The 17,622-nt window shown below is 36.5% G+C and overlaps 1 protein-coding gene across 10 annotated transcripts in view; it reads left to right on the top strand.

Annotated features, from left to right (window-relative positions):
• NR3C1 (nuclear receptor subfamily 3 group C member 1) overlaps positions 1 to 17,400 on the top strand; it is a 133,627-nt gene extending 116,227 nt beyond the window's left edge. For 9 of the 10 annotated variants that reach the window (XM_047778935.1, XM_047778939.1, XM_047778934.1 and 6 more), the window contains exons 7-9: positions 1,132 to 1,262; positions 11,388 to 11,545; positions 12,112 to 17,400. In XM_047778935.1, coding sequence (XP_047634891.1) covers positions 1,132 to 1,262; positions 11,388 to 11,545; positions 12,112 to 12,264 — 442 coding nt within the window. In that variant the 3' untranslated portion in view covers positions 12,265 to 17,400. Of the gene's footprint in view, positions 1 to 1,131; positions 1,271 to 11,387; positions 11,546 to 12,111 lie in introns of those variants that run through there. The other variant, XM_047778941.1, reaches the window with a different exon arrangement.
• The last annotated feature ends 222 nt before the right edge of the window (positions 17,401 to 17,622 follow it).

The raw sequence follows: 17,622 nt of genomic DNA, 5'->3' as shown, positions 1-17,622 counted from the left end.
ATACACTGTAATCAGACTGTATTCCAAGAAGGGGCTGTATCTGTGCCCTCGGGTAGTAGGTACTGCTGTGTGGTTGGCCAGACCACATCACTGCCACATAGACTTACTCTTCGTTGGTCACATTTCACTGATAAAAATACGCAGCTTATGTGTAAACTCAAAGACATTTGAAATCTCTTAAGTACTTTCTGCTCATGCTTATTTTAAAAATTAGAAACATTAACAATACCTACTCCTTACACTGTGTAAAAAGCAACATGAGGTCATTAAATTAGGACGAAAACTGAACAAGAGATTTATATGAAACACCAACATATCTTTTATAAAATTCATCTAATTTTTATTTTAAGGGCACTCAAATTTAAATTTAACAGTTATAGCAATCAAGTAGGAATTAGAGAAACTCTGTGCCAGTGGGCATTCTTATTTCCCATTCTTATGTCTTTATGCTGCTGTAAAAATAACCTTTATTTTCTGTTAAGTCTAAGATCATTTTCTGTCAGAAAATTTGCAAAACAAAACAGATCTTGAAGTATTTTAAAAAGTATTAACAAAAAGCACAGTTTCAGACTCCCAGTGTCGTTTAAAAAGTTGGAGGATCTTATTTAGGTCTATTTGAAAATCAGAGATGTGGTAATAACTGCTGAGAATCCTAATTGAGAATTCATGTGGTACCTGTAGTCACATAGAGTCAGTCAGAGGCAGATTTGGGATATCAGAAAGCCTAGAGTTAAATTCGAAATCTAACTCGCTACGTAACTAAAAACAGTATCAAATATAGTTGTCTTTAGACTGGAATGCTGTGGGAAAAAAAACCTTTTGATTTTCAAATGGGTAGGATTTACAACTGTTTGCTAAGTGGACATATTCAAATACTACCATAAAACTTAGATTTAAATGAAAACCAGGTAATAAATTGTGTAGGAATAAATTCTAAATACTTAAATACAGTAAAATAATGTCTCCACAATATTAAGGAAAGTTTTCCAAAATTCTGGTCCACAGGGAATTAGCATTAATAGCAACTGTTAGATGAGTTCATAGCTTTGCAAAATAAAACAAAAATATTACCTTTTTAGGGGAACAAGAATGATTTCTTTCTGACTAAACACTAATATTTGTCTTCCACAGGCAGAGAATGGCTTTACCCTGCATGTATGACCAATGTAGACATATGCTGTATGTTTCCTCTGAGTTACAGAGGCTTCAGGTGTCTTACGAAGAGTATCTCTGTATGAAAACCTTACTGCTTCTCTCTTCAGGTTGGTAGAAAAACGTATTCACATCTAAAATTCACTTCTAAAATATGTTAAAAGCATGAAATATAGAGGTCTAGAACCAAGATTTACTTGTATAGGAAACACTAATAATTAAACCAAGTCTGCTATTACCCACTATCAGGTAATTTAGATTTTCGTAAATGCAGAAGTTTAGAAAGGTACAGCCGGTGATACCAAGATTGATGTGATAAAGTGGAGGGTTTATGAACCCTGGACGGGGAGGGGAGCTCTGCTGATGTGGAGTGTCTAGACCCTTCCTCCTTCCTTCCCGTGACCTTTGGCACCACGCCTATAGAAGACACAGAAAAAGAAAGCTAACTAAAATGATCTGTTTCTCTAACACACTGTTAACTTGGTCAGACATTTTAGTTATGGGAGTGCTACCCAGATCCAAAAGAAATTATGGAGGGAGAAGATTATAACCTGCAAACGGTGTGCGGGATGACGACTATTAAAGGAGTGATTAATGCAGCACTGGAGCTGTGGGTTGTTGGGCCAGAGGTATTCTATATAGAAAAGAGCAAAAAGAGTTTATCCAACAGCTTTGAAAGTTTAGATGCAGTTATTGGTATATGGACTTCAGTGAGACTGCTTTCAGCTAGCAAAGGCATACTAGAAAACTTTGGAAAAATACCAAGTATCTTGTCTATATTAGAGAAAATGTGGTGTTTTCAGCAACCCATTAAAGTCTGTGAACCAGTTGGTATTATAAACTTTAAGGTCACACCAGTAAAAATGATCAGATACGTGTTTATAAAATACTGAGTCGATAGCTGAATATCTCTTTGATATATAAATAAGTAGTTTTGCATTTTTTTTAAAAAAAAATGCTTCATTCCATTAGTAACTGTGGTTTCAAAGTTGCTAAATAACTTTAAGCTATGGATGTTGCAAATGACTAAATCTATTTAAGCTTTTCCAAAGCACACAGCAATCGGTAAGAAAATTTTCCACAACCCATTTAAAAAAACCTTATTTTTTAAGGACCTCCAGCAGTACTATTATTAAAGACATGAGCCTGATGTTGTTTGGTAAACAGTTAAAGTTCTCATCATGAGTCGTTTTGATTGGTAATATCTAGGTACCGGTCAGTGTCAGGATATCTTCTTGGTTTAAGTTTTGTACATTCTACACTCACTGAGCTATATGTTTTTCTTCACTGTGGACTATAAGAAGAGGTAAACTGAACCAATATATATCACTGGTTCCTAAAAAAAAAAAAAAAAAAATAGAATCACAAGGATGAAAATACCTTAGGTATAGATTTCTACTCTGATAGAACACTGGAATAAATATCCTAACCTCCACTAAAAAAATACTAGGAGTTCCCGTTGCGGCTCAGCAGGTTAAGAATCTGACTAGAATCCATGAGGGTGCGGGTTTGCTCCCCACCCTCACCTGGTAGGTTAAGGACCCGGTGTTGCCACAAACTGCAGCATAGGTCGCAGACCATGGCTGTGGTGTAGGGCAGCAGCTGCACCTCCAGTTCAGCCCTTAGCTTGGCAGCTCCCACATGCTGTGGATGCAGCCTTAAAAGGGGGAAAAAAAAAATGCTACACTAAAAAAATTTAAAACTACCTGCAGCTTTACTCAGAGTGTGTTGGAGGCTATTTGCAAAGCCTAGTAAATTAGCATATTTAATAAGTTAACAGGTGAAATTGGGAAAAAAATTACAAATCTAAAAGGCAGATTAAACACATTTGAAGAAAGATTTAAACTGAAATGATAGGGAGCTCCCATTGTAGCTCAGTGGTTAACAAACCTGACTAGCATCCATGAGGACTCAGGTTCGATCCCTGGCCTTGCTCAGTGGGTTAAGGATCCAGCATTGCCGTGAAATGTGGTGTAGGTCACAGATGCAGCTTGGATCCTGAGTTGCTATGTCTGTGGCATAGACAGGCAGCTATAGCTCCGATTCACTCCCTAGCCCGGGAACTTCCATATGCCACAGGTGTGGCCCTAAAAATAAACAAACTGAAATATATATACCCGCAGAAATTAGCTAGAATAGTTTTAAAGATGTATATATGTGTGTGTGTCGCATGCATGTATGCAAATGAACAAGGCATGACTGGGGAAGGTCTAAAACAGTGCTTCACCACTCTTTTTGTTTCACAACAAACATAAAAAACAGCATACACAACACAGTGAGGTAAATGAATGAGGCTGCTTGCAACCAGTGGTGACCAGCACAGCAGATCACTATCTTAAAGACATTGGTAACTTATTCCTAGTACACTAGTTACAAAAAGCTTTGGTCTAATATATAAGCATCAGAGATCCAAAGTGAAAGGTGGAAAAACACTATACAAAGAGATAATGGCTGAAAACCTTCCAGAACAGTGGAAAATTAAGAATGTGGATTGCTGTCTTTCAAAAAGTGAAGGAAAGCAAATTTAAAAAAGAGAGTGGATTTCTAGTTTCAGCTCTCATAAGGAAACAGCTTGGAAGCTCCCATCCTCACAATAAGACTTTAAGCAAACTGACAATCAATGACTCTTTTTAGATCCGTGAACGAAGTGAGGTCACAGGGCAAACCATCACCTCAAAATCTAGAGAAACAGGTAAATACAGAGACACATGGCCAAGATCAGCTTTCTGGAAACAGAAGCTACTGGAGCCAATAACAGAGGAACACTTAACAGTAATTTTGATGAATTTCTGGAGAGCAATAAGAGAAATAGCTGGAGTGTTAAAACACCGTCTTTTTGGGTTGTCCCCCACACTTTTCTGGGGTTTACCTCCGGAAGCCCCACCAGGTTCTCATAGTGAACTTCAACCAGAGGAAGATCCCCTCATGTTTCTGCCTTATAAAGGAAACTGCTGTTACAGAGTGTTATCTGACCTGGGGGAAGGGCAAATAGATAATTACAGCCCCTTTAACGTCCCATCTCATGTAAGGGAGTGGAAGGAGGAAGGGGAAAAAGGTTCAGAAGGTGACAGCCCAGGGACCTAGGCCTACTTAAAAAAAAAAGGGAGATTTAACCAAAATGCTCCACATCCACAGCACCTTAACACCATATTAACAGAGCTCCAGTATAATCCAGGATTACAACTGAGAGACCAATAGAACACAGCTACTTAAGGAATTCTTAGGGAAACCCAAAGCCAACAGGAGGGGGGGGAAAAGCAAGCAAACTAGAAGAAACTGAAGCCTCATAACACCTACAACTCTGGCAAACATTAAACACAGCACAGCTCCTGATGTCATATCCAGCTTTTAACTAAAAATTGAAAACTGCAGTCTTGAGAGAGAAACAGGCATCAAAAACAGGCTCAGATGTTGTCATCATCAAATAGGGAATTTAAACTAACTATATTGTGTTAAGGGTGCAAATGGAAAAAGCAAACAACAGATAGGAATACATGGATATAGTAAGCAGAGTTTAAAACTCTAAGAATCAAAAGGAAATGCTATAGAAATTAAAAATATTGTAAAAGAAACAAAGCATACTGGGCTCATGAGTAGACTAGACACAGCCAAGGAAAGAATAATTGAGCTCGAAGGTAAGTCAATAGAAACTTCCCAAACACAAATGCAAAGAGAAAAAGGAATGAAAAAAAGCAACAGAACATTCAAGAACCATTACAAAAGGTTTAACAAGTATTGGGAATATCAACAATAAAAGAAAGGAACAGAGGAGATATTTAAAGTAATACTGGTTGACAAGTTTCCAAAATTAATGACAGACATCATAAACAGACCCAGAAGCTCAGAAATACCGACAAAGATAAATACGAAAAAAATCTACACTAGGCATGTTTTACTCAAACTGCAGAAAACCAAAGACAATAAAGAAGGCTTAAAAGAAGTCAGAGGAAAAAGCAGCTTATCCAGCAGGAACAGGGATAAAAATTACAGTTCTTAATCAGAAACCATGCAAGCAAGAAGCCATTGGAGTGAAATATTTAGCATTGAAAGAAAAAGATCACCCATGTAAGATTCAGTGTCCAAAGAAATGAACTTTCAAAAGTGAAGACAAAGGCTTTTTCAGGCAAAAAAAAATATGGGAGAATTCATCACCGGAAGACCTGCCTTGCATAAAATAAGTTAAAAGATAAACTCTTCAGAGGAAAGGAAAAATCACATAGTTCAGAAACATGGCTCTACATAAAGGGAGAGCTTTTATATATATATAATGATTTTGATTTTTTCCATTATAGCTGATTTACAGTGTTCTGTCAATTTTACACTGCACAGCAAGGTGACCCAGTCATACATACATGTGTACATTCTTTTTTCTCACATTATCCTGCTGAAAGGAAGAGCTTTAGAGAAACAGTAGATGAAAATGAAAAGGATGAGAGTGAGGAACTGGGAATACTCTGTTTTGAGGTACCTTGCACTACCTATAAAATTGTACAGTGTTGTTTGAAAGGAGATACAGATTAGTTGTAGATGTGTATTGCCAACTCTAGGATAGCCACTAAAAACAATCTTTAAAAAAGTAGTAACTGATAATACTGGGAGGAGAGAAAATAATCATGAGAAATGCTCAATAAACTAGAAAAGGTAGAAAGAGGGGAAGACTAAATAGAAAACAAAGGACAATGAGTAGAAAACAAGTCACAAACATAGTAGATATTAATCCAGCTATCTCACATAATCACTTTAAATTTGAGTGGAATTTGAAGATGGAAGATTTGCCAGCCTAGATCCTCAGAAACATAATGTTAAAGGATGTATGTACTTGGGCTGAAGGAATCTCAGCTTATTTTTAGTCATAGGTATTCTTCATTATGAATTTATTACTCATTTGAGAAATTAACATTTGTCTTTAGAACTAATTAAATTAGATAAACCTGAGTAATAATCCAAAAAAAAAAGGGAAAAAAAGCAAAGAAATTGGTAAATATTTAGATACATTTAAATGAATGCTTATCGTATAAAAGAACAATAATTGTATATATACAATAAGGAGAGTTTGCTAAGTTAAAAATGAGTGTTTAAATTTCAAGGATGATGATAAGAAATAGAGTATACAAAGTACAGACCAAACCTAAGAGGTGGGAAAAACACTCTAAGAAAAAATAATTCAAAAGAACAAAAGAAATGAGGGGCAAGGAGCATCAACAAAGGCATGATAAGAGGAAGCCAGGTGCAGTGGACTAAGGATCTGTAGTTGCTGCAGCTATGGCATAGGTTGCAGTTTCAGCTTTGTTTTCATCTCAGGCCCAGTAATTTATATGATAATTCAAGTAAATTCAAATATATGGCTGATTTCATTTAATATACATGAGCTAAATGTTCTAAGCATCTGAGATAAAAAGATATAAAAAGTGCAAGACTGGATTAGGATAACAGTCCAGCTTTATGCTGTTTTTAAGAAATATATCTAAATAAAGATGTTGAACGGCTGAAGTAAAAGGATATATATACTATGTGTACTGTAAACCAGTGGTGGCAAACCCTCTGTAAAGGACCAGATGGTAAATGTTTTCTGCTGTACATACACTCTCTGTTTTAAGCACTCAACTCTGCTCCTGTAAAGGGCACACAGTCATCAACAATACCTAAAGAGAACAAGCATGGCTGTGTTCCAATACAACGTTATTTTTACAAAAACAGGCTGCAGATAGGATTAAGCCATGGGCCACTGCTGACCAGTGCTTTAATCAAAAGAAAGCTGAAGCAGCCTCATTATTATCAAGATAGACTCTAAGCACCCTAAGCACCCCTCCCCGACCCAAGTTCTCTATTTAAAGGTACTCATTATATAAAGCATGTCTATGCACCAGGAAAAGAATTCTGAATATACAGCCCAAACTATATAAAGCAAAAATTCATAGAACTACAAGGATTATTAAGGATAATTTGGGATGGATGGAATTCTTATAAATAATGACTAGGGTTTCTCCTCTAATTGGTTTTAGAATGAAGATAACCAGCAGGAATATATATATAAATGAGCAATCATTTTTAAAATCAGTAATAACTAGATTATAATACAATGGGCAAAAATTGACTCATTTTAAAAAATGTCAAGTTTGCTTTATGAAATCAAAACATTTCCATGTGTATTCTTTGGTCTAATCCTAATAAAAATCTAATGATTTGGAGAGTGATAAAGGATATTAACAAAATGAAGGCATAAAAATTCATGATCATTGTAATCGATGCAGAAAAAGCACTTGACAAAATTCAACATCCTTTTTTTTTTTTTTGGTCTTTTTGCCTTTTCTAGGGTCGCTTCCTGTGGCATATGGTGGTTCCCAGGCTAGGGGTCGAATCGGAGCTGTAACTGCCAGTCTACACCAGAGCCACAGCAACATGGGATCCGAGCCGCATCTGCAACCTACGCCACAGCTCACGGCAACGCCAGATCCTTAACCCACCGAGCGAGGCCAGGGATCGAACCAGCAACCTCATGGTTCCTAGGTGGATTCACAAACCACTGGGACACGACGGGAACTCCAACATCCATTTTTATGAGAAAAACTCTCACCCAACTGCAAGTAGAGGTAATGATGTGCATGAAAAAAATAAAGGCCACATAGGACAAGCTCACAGCTAATGTTATACTCGATGCAAAGCTGAAAGCTTTTCCTCTAAAATCAGGAACAAGACAAGGATGCCCACTCTAGCCACTTCTAGTCAACCTAGTGTTGAAGTCCTAGCCAGAGCTATTAGGCAAGAAAAAGACGTAAAAGGCACCTAAATCAAAAGGGAAGAAGAAACTCACTATTTGCCAATGACATGATTTTACATATAGAAAACCCTAAAGATGCCATAAAAACTGTACTTATTTACCAACTTATTACAATAAATTCAGCCAAATTGCAGGATACAAATTTAGTTTACAAAAATCTATTGTGTTTCTATTCAACAAGAATAAACTAGCAGAAAGTCAGGATAAGAAGATAATTCCGCATACAATTGCATCAAAAAGAGTAAAAAACCTAGGAATAAATTTAACCAAAGAGGTAAGACTTATACACTGAAAACTATAAGACATTGATGAAAGAAACTGAAGAATGCAAAAAATAAATGAACATTCCATGCTTATGGATTGGAAAAATATTGTCCATAATATCCACAGTAGTCTATAGATTGTCATTGTAATCCCTATCAAAATACCTTATGGCATTTGTCACAGAAATAGAACAATCTCAAATTTGTATGGAAGCATAAGAGACCCAAAAAGTCAAAGCAATCTTGAGAAAGAAGAACAAAGCTGAACATACTTCCTGATTTCTTTCAAACTATATTACAAAGCTTTAGTTATCAAAACAGTATGGGACTGGCATAAAAGCATTCACATAGAGCAATGGAACATAAATGAGAGCCCAGAAATAAAGCCATTCATATAGAGTCAATGAATTAATGACAAAGGAGCCAACAATATATAATGGGGAATGGACAGTCTCGTCAATAAAGATGTTGGGATAACTGGACATCTTGCTAAAGAATGAAACTGGACTAGTATCTAAGACCTGAAACCGTAAAAGTCCTGGAAGAAAACATAGGCAGAAGACATAGGCGGTAAGCTCCTTGATGTTGGCTTGAAGTTTTTGTGGATCGGACACCAAAAGCAACAAAAGCAAGATAAACAAATGAGACTATAGCATTCTAAAGAGTTTCTGCACAGCAAAGGAAGCTTATCGGCAAAATGAGGAGTCATCCCGTGAAATGGGAGGAAATATTTGTAAATCATGTCTCTGATAAGCAGTTAATATCCTAAACTATAGAGAACTCATACAACTCAATAGCAAAAAAAAAAAAAATGAATACCCTGATTTTTAAAATGGGGAAGGACCTGAATAGGTATTTCACAAATACGTACAGTTAGTCAACAAGTATGTCTATCTTTATTCATCAGGGAAATGCATGTAAATCAAAACCATGCTGAGCTGTCACCTCACATCTATTAGAATGGCTACTATCACAATGTCCAAAGATAACAAGCAGTAGAATTCCCTTGTGGCGCAGTGGGTTAAGTATCTTGTGTGGTCACTGTAGCAGCCTGGGTCACTGCTGTGATGAGAGTTCAATCCTGAGACAAGGAACATCCACATGCCACAGGTGTGGCCACACAAAAAAAAAGTGTTGGTGAAGGTGTGGAGAAAAAGGAACCTCTGTGCACTCCTCGGGGAATTTAAATTGGTGCAGCCACTAGAGAAAACAGTATGAGGGTTTTCCGGCAAATTTAAAATAGAACTACTGTATGAGCCAGCAATTCCACTTTGGGATATTTAGCCAAAAAAAATAAAAGCATTAAGTCAGACCAGATACATGCACCATGTTCACTGTAGAGTTATTTATAATAGCCAAGATACAGAAACAACCTAGGTATCCATCAAAGGAGGACTGGATGAAGAAAATGTGAATGGAAAGGACCCTGCCCCAAAGAAAGAATAAAATCTCACCATTTAGAACAACATGGGTGGGCATTATGCTAGGTAAAATAAGTCAGACAGAGACAGATACCATACAATCCTACTTATGTGTACTCTAAAAACAAAAGCTCCTTGCTATGTATTGGTGGATGCCAGAGGTGTATGTGCTGGGTGGGGTGTGTTTGGTGGAGGGGAGGCATAGGTGAAGAGGGCGGGAAAGTGTAAAGGAAGTTCTGGGATGTAATGTGCAGCATGGCGGCTGTGGTTAACAATACTATTGTATGTCTGAAGGTTGCTGAGCGTATGTCTTAAAAAGGTTTCATCACAAGAAGAAAATATTTTTAACAATTTGTGGTAAGGGATGTTAGTAGTTAGACTTACTGTGGTGATCATTTTGCAACACATACAAATATTGAATCATTGTGTTACGCACTTGAATATAGTATGCTAATTATATCTAAATTTTTAAAAAGAAATGTTAAAAATCCACTGAGAAAGAGTAGGAAACAGGTTCACAGAGGTTATACTCAAGTCCACAGGACAACTTAAGAATGAATTCCTAAACCCACTGCTTTTCTTCTAGCCCAGCATTTTCTAAGATGTCAGCAACAGTGAAGTTTAAGTTTGGGAAACCCATGTGTTTCCCTCCCTGAAGAGTGCATAATTATAGCTTTGAGAGGTCCTGGAATCTAGAAATCTGCCTTTTTGTTAAATAAACATTTAGTTTTGCTGATTTCTGACCATCATATCCTTTTTTCCTTAATTATTAACAAAGAACCAGGGTTCCTAGGAGCACACTAGTAAGTGTAGCATCTATAAAAGTCAGTCTCTGCAAGACTAAGTAAAATCATGATGAACCCTCCGTTCAGTCTTTGAAGAGTACTGCAAAAAAAAAAAAAAAGATTGATTTTATATCAATTTTATGATTCATGAGGCATTTGCTCTTTATTTATTTATTTATTTATTTATTTATTTTGGTCTTTTCCAGGGCTGCTCCCATGGCATATGAAGGTTCCCAGGCTGGGGTCTAATTGGAGCTGTAGTCGCTGGCCTATGCCAGAGCCACAGCAACGCAGGATCGCAGGATCCAAGACTCGTCTGCAACCTACACCACAGCTCACAGCAATGCCAGATCCTTAACCCACTGAGTAAGGCCAGGGATCGAACCTGCAACGTCATGGTCCCTAGCCGGATTCATTAATCACCGAGCCACGACGGGAACTCTCCGGCATTTGCTCTATTTCTATACATTGAGAAAGGCAGGTATTTGCTCCCCAGTAAGGCATATGTATAAGCCACATTAAAAAAAAAATTGTTTCTTTTTAGATTGGAATTGTATCACCTTAGTATGCTAACACATTGATTAATGTACTGCATGCTGATGTGAAGGTCCTAATTGGTGATCTCATGATATCCCAAGAGTAATTGGCGGGAAGACTTCTGTGTCTGTACTAGAATTAAACTGAAAGGCAGAATGATAATTATTTTGGTCTTCAAACTACCTTTTTGAGCTAGGGAGGAAGGTTTTTTACCAGCCCCATTTCAAAAATGAGAAACAAAGTGAAATAAGTTACACTCTCCAGTTTTCTATTATCCCATATTCTGTCTTGGCTGTTGTTTCATCATTCTTTGCATTTATTTTAAAAGAATGCATTAGGAGCATAGACAATGTCAGTCATGAAATGTGCTTTTACTAACAAGTGCCCTGCTTGCTTACATGAGAAATTATCACAAGAAAATTCTTTAATTGACTGCATCTTAATCTTTTAGTTCCCAAGGAAGGTTTGAAGAGTCAAGAGCTATTTGATGAAATTAGAATGACCTACATCAAAGAGCTAGGAAAAGCCATTGTCAAGAGGGAAGGAAACTCCAGTCAGAACTGGCAACGCTTTTATCAACTGACAAAACTCTTGGACTCCATGCATGATGTAAGTGTCAAACAAAAACCTGAATGTCAGAAGAATTTTCTGAGACATAAAGTGTGTCCTGATTGGTATCATGTAATCATACACCAATAGTTGGGGGTTTGTTTCCCCCATTTATGGATTTTGGTGATGGTTTGAGTTCAAGCTGTGAAGTTGACTTGGCACACATTTCTCCTAAGGCCAATTATGAAATATTATTTCATCTAGTCATGTGCATCTAATATCATGATGCCTAGCACAGAATTAATCAGCACTGTTTTTTAAAAGTTTAGATTCCCTGGTTTTGTATGATTAATCCAGTAAATTTGAGTATGTCCTTTATATGCTATAAACTGCAATTCAGCACGAAATACTTAATTCCATATAATTCTACATATAAGAAATTCAAAATGTCTTTGATACCTGAGTGCTTATTTTATTTAAGTAAACTTTTTTTACCCAGGGAATTCCAGCAGAGATTGGTATATTCTAAGTTAGAAATTAAAAAAAAAAAAAAAGTAGATGCCAAGTGTGAGATGTCCCTACTGCTAAGTTTTTAAGATTAATCCTTACTGTATCTTCTCTTGCAGGTGGTTGAAAATCTCCTTAACTATTGCTTCCAGACATTTTTGGATAAGAACATGAGTATTGAATTCCCAGAGATGTTAGCTGAAATCATCACTAATCAGATACCAAAATACTCAAGTGGAAATATCAAAAAACTTCTGTTTCATCAAAAGTGACTGCCTTAATAAGAAAGTTTGCCTTAAAGAAAGTTGAATTTATAGCTTTTATTGTACAAGCTATCAATCTGTCCTGTAGCGGTTTTCTTATTTTTTTTCCTTTTTGTTTTTGTCTGGTTTTTTGTTTTGAATACGCACTACATGTGGTTTATAGAGGGCCAAGACTTGGCAACAGAACAGTTGAGCCATCACTTTCCAGTGATGGGAAAAGGAGAAAGTGATAGGTGGTGAATCCTAAAAATGAGAAATAATAACTTGGGGGCAAGCTCCACTGTCAGAGAAGGATGGCACCTAAACCACCAGTGCCCGAAGTTTGTGTGACAGACTTTCTGCTCATACTTTTCACGGTTGGACAAAATTTTCTAGACTTTCGTTGGTGTATTTTCCCCCATATAGTTAGGACAGCATTTTTTGATTTATGCATGGATACCTGAAAAACGTTTACAAGTGTATATCAGAAAAGGGAAGTTGTGCCTTTTATAGCTATTACTGTCTGGTTTTAACAGTTTCCTTTATATTTAGTGAACTACGCTTGCTCATTTTTTCTTACATAATTTTTGTATCCAAGTTATTGTACAGCTGTTTAAGATGGGCAGCTAGTTCATAGCTTTCCTAAATAAACTCTAAACATTAATCTTCTGTGTGAAAATGGGTTGGTGCTTCTAACCTGATGGCACTTAGCTGTCAGAAGACCACAAAAATTGACTCAAATCTCCAGTTTTCTTGTCAAAAAAGCTCATATTTTGTATATATCTGCTTCAGTGGAGAATTATATAGATTGTGCAAATAAACCGTCCTAACTGGTGTAGAGCACCTAGTCCAGTGACCTGCTGGGTAAACCGTGGATGATGATTACAAAAGACTTATTAAAAAAAAAAAAAAAAAAACTACCAAGAGGCCCTGTTTGTACCTAATGCCCTATTTCTGCAGTGGTTAGATGGCAAGAATGTTGGTCAACTGTCTTTCAGGACCTTTTGTTGTAGTTTGTTATCACTTCTTAAAAGTTAGGATTCCAGGTAACCAGCTAAAACACAGCTGCGAGATTTTAATCAGTCCAAGTAATTCCTCCCACTAAATTTTACCCACCCTCCCACCCCCAAAAATCTCTCATATGGCAAAAGTGGCTAGACACCCATTTTCACATTCCCATTTGTCACAATTGGTCTCTCTTTCCTGGGGGCACAGGAAAGCTCAGCTGCTGATTCCTCTGATTTAGAACTGTGTGCCAGACCCCACGTGCATAGAACATACATCCCTCGCGTCCCTGCGTGTGCCATAGCGTTTAACAAAAGTCATGTGAATTTCTCCTCCTCACTGTTGAGAATTATCATTTTAAACAAGATAGAAGCTGTGGTAGCCCTTTCTGTGTGCACCTCTACCAACTTTCTGTAAACTGAAAACTCTGAAGTACTAAGCCACAAGAAATCTGATTTCTATTCAAGGTGGCCAAATTATTTGTGTTACAGAAAACTGAAAATCTAATATTAAAAATATGAAACTTCTAATATATTTTTATATTTAGTTCTAGTTTCAGATATATATCATATTGGTATTCACTAATCTGGGAAGGGAAGGGCTACTGCAGCTTTACATGCAATTTATTAAAATGACTGTAAAATAGCTTGTATAGTGTAAAATAAGAATGATTTTTAGATGAGATTGTTTTATCATGACATGTTATATATTTTTTGTAGGGGTCAAAGAGATGTTGATGGATATCCTATATGATTTATAGTGTGTGCGAGCATTCATACAGGCAGCAGTGGTCTCAGAAACCCAATGGGTTTGCTCTAGAGGAAGAGGGAGATGGAGACTGGCCCTGTGTGCAGTGAAGGCTGCTGAGGCTCCATCCCATTCCCATCACAGAGGAATTAATCCTCTGCCTCCCAGAACGACCACCCTCCTCATTCCAACAGTGAGTCTGTCCACGTGGGTTTAGTTTCCTAAACCTCCCCTCACGCTCAAGTCTGTGAACAAGGGACAGAAAGGTGGTGCTTGCACACTAACAGGCATCACCACATACAGCCTCTCCACAGTTTAATAAAAATAGAGGCTTTAGAAGTTGGGCAATAATATGCATAGAGGTACCAGCAATATGTAAATAGTGCAGAATCTCATAGGTTGCCAATAATACACTAATTCCTCTCTTTCCTCCAAGAGTCCATTTCCAATTAAGAACATGCTTTTGTTTTCTTTGAATGCTTTTTGAATGTTGTTATTTTTCAGTATTTTGAGGAAATTATTTAATAAAAAAATGTAATCATTTGCTTTTTGAATGCTCTCTAAAAGGGACTGTTCCTTTTGTAAGGGTTTAAATTGATCTCAAAGTATTTTAAGATAGTTTGTTACCCAGTTGGATGTGAAATTTTTGGTGCCTAAGAAATACTGCTTGAATATTATTTTCAATGACAGTGTTAAGTTTCAAAAAAAGCTTCTGAAAAGATAAATTACTATTCATTTATAGAATGTTATATGGTTAAAACCTGAAAGCACATCACACATTAATTTTAGTCCCAACAACCTTGGCTCCCCAAAAAATAGAGCTTAGTGAATAAAAGATATGTGCACTTTGTTGTTAAAAGGAAACGAACTGACATTCATAAAACTAGCAGAGGCTGCACATTAAGTGAAAAAAAAATGGGGAAAAAAGCTGTGACCTTTTGGAATATGTGGGAAAGAAGTTATCTTAGTTATGTTTGAATATAATCATGGACTTAAGTGATAAAGCTATGGTGCTATTTGAAAGCAGCTTCATTTTCTATGTATGCGGTATCTTGCCATCCCAAACTATTGAAGTCTGTTGTAATTTCAGTGAGAGGTAACGTGCCTAGATACTCACAACAAATCCCAAAAAGTATTTATAACTAGTGGTGGAAAAAAGTGACTCTCTTGGTGTTCCTAGGCCTTACTATGGGACATACCCAACTGTCTAAAACTATGGAGGGGAACTTCAAAAGAGCACCTGCTTTCTCCTGGAAAAACAAACAAAAATGGTACCCCAGAAGAAAAACCATCATGATTAGTGTCCATAAAGAGCTTGATATTTTGTGTAGGATGAGCTCTGGACATACACATAAAGGAAAGCCAGCCTCACTTCAGAATTGGGGGATGGAAGAATGGGCAATTCCAATTTTACTTATCTATCTATACATCCTATTACCATAAGTCTTATCATTTTAGTTCTTTGTTAAATATCCTAAAATTACATCACCATGGAATGAACATTATTATTATACTTTGATCTGTCGAAATTCAAGAACTGTGGCAGCCCCTAGTGAGATTTTGATCTCGGTGGGTCACCCAAAAGACTGTAGCTATAGACGAATGTGTTTTTTCTGTGCCTGGTTTGAGAGGTGGAAGAGAAAATAAGAGTGTAAGGAGGACACTTTAACCACTTGTTAATGGAAGTTTCAAGATTTCCCAGCCTGGATCAGGTGTTGGGCAAAGGATTAGTTAGCTTCTCTCTAGAAGATGCCTGAAAGAAGGATTTTATTTTCTGATGAAAGGCCGTATGAAAATACCCTCCTCAAATAACTTGCTTAACTACATATAGATTCAAGTGTGTCAATATTCTATTTTGTATATTAAACAAATGCTATATAATGGGGACAAATCTATATTATACTGTGTATGGCATTATTAAGAAGCTTTTTCATTATTTTTTATCACAGTAATTTTAAAATGTGTAAAAATTAAAACCAGTGACTCCTGTTTAAAAATAAAAGTTGTAGTTTTTTATTCATGCTGAATAATAATCTGTAGTAAAAAAAAAAAAGGAAAAAGAAAAAAAAAAAACAATGTCTTTTTACCTACACAGTGAAATGTCAGATTGTAAAATCTTGTGTGGAAATGTTTAACTTTTATTTTTCATTTAAATTTGCTGTTCTGGTATTACCAAACCACACATTTGTACTGAGTTGGCAGTAAATGTTAGTTAGCCATTTACAGCAATGCCAAATATGGAGAAACATCATAATAAAAAATCTGCTTTTTCATTATATGACTCCAAAATGCTTGTGTAGAACTCATACAGTTCCGGTTTTCCTGGTTCTTTTCCCCCTTCTTCTACTAAAGCCCTGGAGTTATCACTTTAGGAAGAATAAGATGCTAGCATGGACAGTAAATGTCAGCGTGACAACGTTTGCATGCCAGTATGGCATAAATTCAGAATGACCTTAACCCCAGTGTCAGAGGCCCCAGAAATATCCCTTCCATGCCTCAAATGGTCATGTGCCAATTACTGCAAAGCTTTACAGGGGAAGGAAGAACTCGTTTCCAAGCCTTCTCCAGACATCAGTCTTTATCATGAAAAATGACAAATTTATGTAAATAAAATATGTTATCTAGGCAAAATTCTTATCTTACTTAAAAATCAACTGTCCCAAAAAAAGGGCATAAATATGTAGTAAGTAAAACAGTGTTGCAAACTACAGGCAATAAAGGCAGAAGGGAGGAAAAAAGGAAACCAGCTATTCTATACAAACTACAGTATAGTAGTTCCAAAAGCATATTGTGTTCAGGTTATATCCATGCACTGGATAATCTAACAAACCTTCCTATAAATACTCTTTTCTCCACGGTGGCCTCCATCACTAGGAAAAAGGCACATTATGATTTTAAAACCACGTTTGCCCTACCCATCATGTGCACCAAGCATTTGCTGTGTACATACCATATGATAAATATTGAAGACAGAATAAGAAAAATACTATTGCTACCCTCAGTCCCTTGCAAAAGTGTATAAAAGAAACCTTTTCCAGTGTTTCAAGGTACAATGCAGAAATACCAGATACGGCACCAGTATGTATGAACATTATTGTTTTATACTTCAAGTATTAATCTTACATTTGTAGAACACTTTCACATGCATTATACCAGTTATATTCCTCACCCAACAGATGAATGAAATAAAAACAAATGTTGAAGATAATAACTCCATTTTATAAAAAAGGAACAAGCTCAGAGTTAAGGCAACTGATTCATAGCTGCTGGCTGCCATTTTATTGACATTTCAATGAAAAATCTTTGTAATTAGGCCATTTATCACATGTCAGAGAATGTCACTTGTCTACAAGCTCCTAAGGAAGTGGTATTGCTTTCCTGCTTTTAAATTAAACTATTGTTTTAATTTACTGAGCCAAGCATCGTGTTTCAATATATTGTCTCATTTAAATTTAGCAGCCCTATGAAGTGCTACTATTAACCTCATTGTATTTATACAAAGAGACTGGCTTAAACAACTGACTAACTTGCTTCACAAAGCTTGGAAGTGGTTAAGTAGGATTTAAAAAAAAAAAAAAAAAACAGAAAACACGGGCATCTGGCTCTAGAGTCCATGCTCTTAAGCACTACTGAGAA

This window comes from Phacochoerus africanus, chromosome 4 (assembly GCF_016906955.1).
Source record: "Phacochoerus africanus isolate WHEZ1 chromosome 4, ROS_Pafr_v1, whole genome shotgun sequence".
Classification (NCBI taxonomy): domain Eukaryota; kingdom Metazoa; phylum Chordata; class Mammalia; order Artiodactyla; family Suidae; genus Phacochoerus; species Phacochoerus africanus.
The sequence above is the reverse complement of the archived record's forward strand: the minus strand, read 5'-3'. Positions and strand labels throughout refer to the sequence as shown.